Below are 6,000 nucleotides of genomic sequence, written 5' to 3'. Positions count from 1 at the left end.
GAAATATATTGTTGCTTGTGCTCATTGTGCTCCATTATGTCAATAAAGCTTACTTATATGATCAGACATCTGTCTTTGGTACACAGCAGATCTTTATATAGGCATGCAGAGTTTGTGTGTGCCATATACTGTTGTGCAGATACATGTGTACGTGCAAGATTTGCCAGCTGAGCAGGAATTATATTTAGAATGCCAGTGCAAGTTAAGAGTCCTGTGGGTAATTTTGCAGCCACAGTGGTCTGATAATCAGACAGAAAAGCTGCTCTTAGTCTCCTTATCCCTTCTGTAGGAAGGTGATATTGTGCAATTTCCCCCTCTGTTCAAAGAATTAAATGCAGATACTGTGAGAGGCTGGAGTTGTGATGAAATGGGATGGAGCAGGGCTAAAGCTGGGCATGAAAAATGTATTAAGACCCAGGTCTGCCTGAAGATACAATCCTAGTTATGCTACAAAAGCACTTCATGCGTGGTCTAGCTTAATGTTGAAATTTGTTTTTCTTGAGGTTTGCGTAAATGATTTCATGGGAACACACACAAGCTTGTTCATTCCTGACTGAGGTGAAAGCTTAATTGACAAGTCAGGATTGTTAACTTTAGCGTGTTCTTACCCCATCTGACATGAGTTGCTGATGCTCCAATCTCCCATTTCCCTGATTTTAAAGGTTTCCTCTTGATGATGAGCCATATGGACATATCAAGGAAAATGCAAGTCTTAAAGGCAACTGTTATTCTGAAGACTTAATGGTTTAAGGAAATACAGTAATGCAAGTTTGTTTTGGGATGAAAAGCATCCATTTTATCCCTTGTCACTCTTGTCAGCTGAATGCAAACTAAAAATATTATAGGAAATTTGAAGAATTGTCCCAAAGCAGGAATTTGTTGTATAGCCTCAATACAAAGTGTAAGGTTGTCTTACAATGTGTTTCAGTTTAGCTGTTACATAACTGAATGTGTGTTTATTCTCTCCCTAGATTGTACATGCCCTTTGGCTTGGGGAACAGAACGCGACATGGGACAGCCTCAAAGATATCACTCCAGATGGGGTCTTTTGCTTGGGTGATGTGTCTGCTCTCCTGACTGTCTTCATACCCAGAGGATTTATTTTTATTTTGGAAATATTTTAAGTTGAAATCTTGTTCCTTACTGGAAACTGTCTACACTAAAGACTGCATGCATCATGGGTGACATGGCAAACAACTCGGTTGCATACAGTGGCGTAAAAAATGCTGTAAAAGAAGCTAATCATGGAGATTTTGGAGTTACTCTTGCAGAGCTCCGTTCTCTTATGGAACTTCGAGCTGCAGATGCACTGCATAAAATACAGGAATGCTATGGAGATGTACATGGCATCTGCACAAAGTTGAAAACTTCACCAAATGAAGGTAAGTCAATTCTAACACTTGTGGAAATTCCATTTAGGAAAAACGTTAGTCAACAAACTACTTTTTTAATATAACAAAGTTTATAAAAGTATTTTAGTTACCATAATATAATATTGCTTCTCGTTTCTCTCAGGCAGAGGTATTCCAATGGTAATAAGTAGGCAAGAGTTTTTTCAGTTGATCTAACTAACTGCATGTGAGATGCTGTATTAGTGGTGAAGTTGCACTTTGGAACAAAATTCATTGATGTAGGCGTCCACATATGAAATAGCAATGCAGCATAGCAATGTTTAGCTTACTGTGAAAGTTTTGCAAGTAGTTCATATGACCTGTAGTTCATAATTCAAATCATGCTGTTGTAGAGCACAAGTTTTTAATAGTCTAATGCAGGGCCTATTAATGCTTCTGTGTTGCTACGTAGTTCTTGCATTCCCTAATACAACAATTTTTTAAGACTGGTGACCTCTGTTTTCTATTTGTGCTACACTGAATTCTTAATAGCAGGATCTAGTTTTTAAATCTATATTATGTATGTAGATTTCATCTGATCTATGCAAAAGAACTATCAATATAGCTTTAAGCATTAAGAAGTACTTTCACTCTTAGTAGAAGGTTTGCAAAGTGATTCCACGATCTTATTCTCTAAAAATGCGCCTCTTTAAAGAAGTCTTTGCTATGTTGGACTTGGTGGTATTCTGTGAAGTGTAGCTACCTGGTTCTTTTGCTCTATGGAGTTATTACTCCAAGACACAGTGCAAATGTGAATAAATAAATAAATGTATCAAGTCTCCTTCCTGAGACCCTTCCAGAAGTTTTCCTTAAGAGAGGTCCCTCTTAGTACTTTATTCCAATATAAATGAAAGCTCTTAAGTTTCTGAAAGATCCAAGTCACACCGCATAGCTAAACTGTAGTAGCTACGCTGAAGTACTAACTACAGTAAACCGTAGTGAGATAAAAATAGGTAAAAACATTTGCTGAAATTTACTGTGGATTCTTGCTGTTGGGAGTGATTGAGTATTACCAAAATCAAGATTTTGGCAAATTGTGGTGTCTGCATTTAAGCACTCACGTAGCTTTTAACCAATGTGGTGTCATGTTGGTGGCAGTAAAGTACCTGCTGTCTTAATCCTGGAGAGCCGTTGCTTTCTGTTCTTCAGAAATGCTATGGAAAGATTTGTCTCCTTGGACCAAGAACAGCCTACTAATGCCGTAAGGTACCTCTGGGTACATCTGCATTTGGCATGTTTTGGCTTGATCTGCTTTTGAAGCCACACTCCTGATTTCCAGACTTCTGAAATTATAACAATATGTGAACTGGTCTCTTCTTATCAAACTGGAAGTAGCCAACTGATATGCCTGACCTACCAGTGAATGGGAGTAGACCAATTTCAGGATGAAGAAGTTTGTAAAACATGAGGAGTGCAAGCTTCTCTTCTTGGCATCAGTGGAGTTGTGAAGTACGGTGCATGTGTGTGAAGCACTGCCGTGTACTAGCAGTGTAACACATCTTAGACAGGAGCAATAGTCTGTCATTGCCCTGTTGACCTGTTGCATAGTATTGAAAAGCAGTTTCCTTTCCTCAGTGAATATGGATATAGTTTTCTACAATCAGGAATTGAACTGAGAATTGAATCCTGTTTTACAGTAATTCGCAGGGTTTAAGCCCATTATTGGTGCAACCTAGGTGGGCATACGATTTTAGACAACCAGGATGTGCTAAGCATCAAATACCTGGTATACTGCAAGATTCACTTTATCTTTTAATGTAGCAAGCAGGTTAACACATGGGAATGATGTGATGGGCATACTAAAACTAGAAAGGGTTAAATGTCCTTTCCTGCAGATTGATTGCGTGATCAAGGCCTTTCCCTTTTAAAAGGATTTGACATTTAGATGTGTTTTGCAATCAGTTAAATACAATCACTGACTTGAGAAAAGGGCACCATCTTTTTCCTGAAGTGTGAGAGCACCTCATAAACACACCAAGGCCTCAACAGTTGAACATGTTAATTAGCTCAGAAAAGGTTAAGTAAGATGAGTTAGAGCAGTGTCTTCTACGGAGGTGTCATTTTTTCTGTAACACTACATGAAACTTGAGAGAACCAGCCTTTCTGTCAGGTAAGCTGCGACAAATTTCTGGGAGGTAGTACAGAAGAGCTCTTGTAAATGTAGAACTAGGTCTCCTCTTTTGTCAAATTCAAGTTGTAAGTATTGAAAGGGAGGCATTTCTAATGGAAAAGGTCTAGGCAAGATCTGTGCACAAACCCACTGTGTGTTACACTAGTTTTAGCTCTGTAAAGTCTTGTCTGTGTGCCTGCAAGGCCCTATGACACTTCTTCTAACTAGACACATTCTTTATGGTATGTAACGCTGACCACTGCATAATTACCAGTGGCTTCGCAGCAAAAGTACAGGTAGCTTTGAAATGCTACACAGTGATGAGTTCAGTTTGTATAATTTCTTGCTGTGAAGTTGTTGACAATATAAGGCGATGTCTATTTTCAGGCAAAATTTGGATCTTACCCCTCTGGTTTGAAAGGAGAAATGGTAACAGTGCTTTATCAATATTATTTAAAAAAAAAAAGACACTTTCACTGCTTACGTGTATACAAATGTGCAAAATGAATGTTTGATCTATCTTTAGTAGCAAAAGTTAATTTTATATTCTGGAGAGGCAAACCACCATCAATATTTCCACAGGTCTACATAATTTTGGTTGTCTGGTAACTTCTAGATTTCTAATAAAATTTCTAATAAATTTGTTTATGAAGCATTAACTACTCCCCTGCCTAATATTTTTCAAAGTTAACCCCAAATAACATATATTACCCTAAGTTATGGTACATAATGAACAATAAAATGTCAGTAGTTTCGACCTCAGGACTATAGATTTTGACCTGTGAAATTGCCAGCTGTGTGGTAGATACAACAGGTTCAGTAATAGTGCATGGTGTATTATGGCATATACTAAAAATACATATGGTTTTTCTCTTTGGTAGGCTTACTTACTAATCTTCACTAAGTGGTTCTGATGGTAGCTTGACTTTATATAGCCTCGTTGGGAAATGCTTTTTATTCTTCAAAGACCATTGCTGTATATTTCTGATGTTCTGCACTGTGGTACCCTGTGAAGGAAGGGGGAAAGTGATGCTGCTGACATTATGAAAATAGTCTTCCAAACTCTGCCATGTTAAAAGGAATAGAGAAGTGGCATATACTGCAAAATAGCGATGTGACCCAGCCTTTTGGAATGGCCAAGCTGCCCTGAGTTTCTGTAGACCCTGTAATGTATAGCTTGATTTTGAAAAAAGTCTTGCAGTGCTCTGAGTTGATTGAGAGTGAAATTAAGCACCTTAAAGCTTGAACTGCAAGAAGTGTAGTGTTATGGCTAACAAGTACAATTGCTTCTTTTTATTAAGCCTTCAAAGACTTGAATTCAAGGTGAATCTAAGAGTATCAGAAGAAATTAATTCATTATATGCACAAAGAATATGTTTAACTCATTTAACTTTTGAGAAGGTGTTCATGTAATAGTTTGCTTTTCAGTTATAGTGATTGCATAGTAGTGTTAGCATTTAAAACTGAGCTTTGCAGTTCAGTAGTCTTTTCAAGCTGTCTTGAAATATCATGTGATGATTCTAGGAAATGTCTGTCAGGGGTGTTAAATACCCCACTTATTATGAAGGCCAGTTGCAGTGGTTACTGTTCTTACTGACTACCTAGCATGTTTGCAATGCATTTGTCACTAAGCAGGTGGGTTAACTACTAGACAAATTGCTGCTAAGAAAGGGTTGTCTTTAAACAGGTGCTGATCATAACCTTGGGGGCAATATGGTTGAAGTATCCAGGTCTTTGCTCTGGATGTTTGGCCATTTTGCTTTGAAAAATGAGCTAGTGGCTTAATTCTGAATGGGTAGGTTAGGCAACTTGGAAACTGTTAGAGGAGCAAACAGGAGGTTTACTTACAGAAGACAAGTGCAAGGTCATACACTCAAGGAATATACTTGGTATTCCTTTATTTTTAAGGTCTTGGCTAACTCTTGAAGTATGTAGTGCCTTTTAGTGAAGGCCCCTCACTCCTGCCTGTTAGTGTGTCGTAAGGATGGTACAAGAGTTGAGACAGAGGACTCAAAGAAGCCATGTAAGAAAGAAGATAGGTACAAAACTGAGGTGGCAGACCCTGCACAGTGCTAAATACGGGTTCTCTCTGTGTGAGAGGAGTGGAAAGTGAAACTTCAGAAGATCAAAGAACTGCTGTCCAGATGGAAACAGCATCATAAAGTACCTGGGTCTCTACACATGATGCCTGGAGAGCCTCAACAATTTTTAATAGTATTTTATATAATAAATTATACACAGTATAATAGTTTTAATATGCTAATTATATTAAATATTTAATTTTAAATGTTACATTAATTTTAGGATTCTAGGATGTTGTTATCAGAATCCCAACAGTGGGAACGGGAACTTCCTTTACAGGTTGTGGTCTTGCTAAAGCTTTATGGTGCTACTCAGTCTCAATAGTAGTAACTCTACTAATGATCTTGCCTTGCAAACTTGTTTACTTGAACCACGTATATCTGTTACTATTACTCTGTTGCAATGTCATATTAAGTG

The 6,000-nt window shown here is 37.9% G+C and overlaps 1 protein-coding gene across 7 annotated transcripts in view; it reads left to right on the top strand.

Moving 5' to 3' along the window:
* Positions 1-971: 971 nt before the first annotated feature.
* Positions 972-6,000, top strand: part of ATP2B1 (ATPase, Ca++ transporting, plasma membrane 1) — a 32,772-nt gene continuing 27,743 nt past the window's right edge. For all 7 annotated transcript variants that reach the window (XM_009080328.1, XM_009080323.1, XM_009080315.1 and 4 more), the window contains exon 1: positions 972-1,382. In XM_009080328.1, coding sequence (XP_009078576.1) covers positions 1,178-1,382 — 205 coding nt within the window. In that variant the 5' untranslated portion in view covers positions 972-1,177. The remainder of the gene's footprint in view (positions 1,383-6,000) is intronic.

The sequence above is a fragment of the Acanthisitta chloris genome, unplaced genomic scaffold, assembly GCF_000695815.1.
Source record: "Acanthisitta chloris isolate BGI_N310 unplaced genomic scaffold, ASM69581v1 scaffold8830, whole genome shotgun sequence".
Classification (NCBI taxonomy): Eukaryota; Metazoa; Chordata; class Aves; order Passeriformes; family Acanthisittidae; genus Acanthisitta; species Acanthisitta chloris.
The sequence above is the reverse complement of the archived record's forward strand: the minus strand, read 5'-3'. Positions and strand labels throughout refer to the sequence as shown.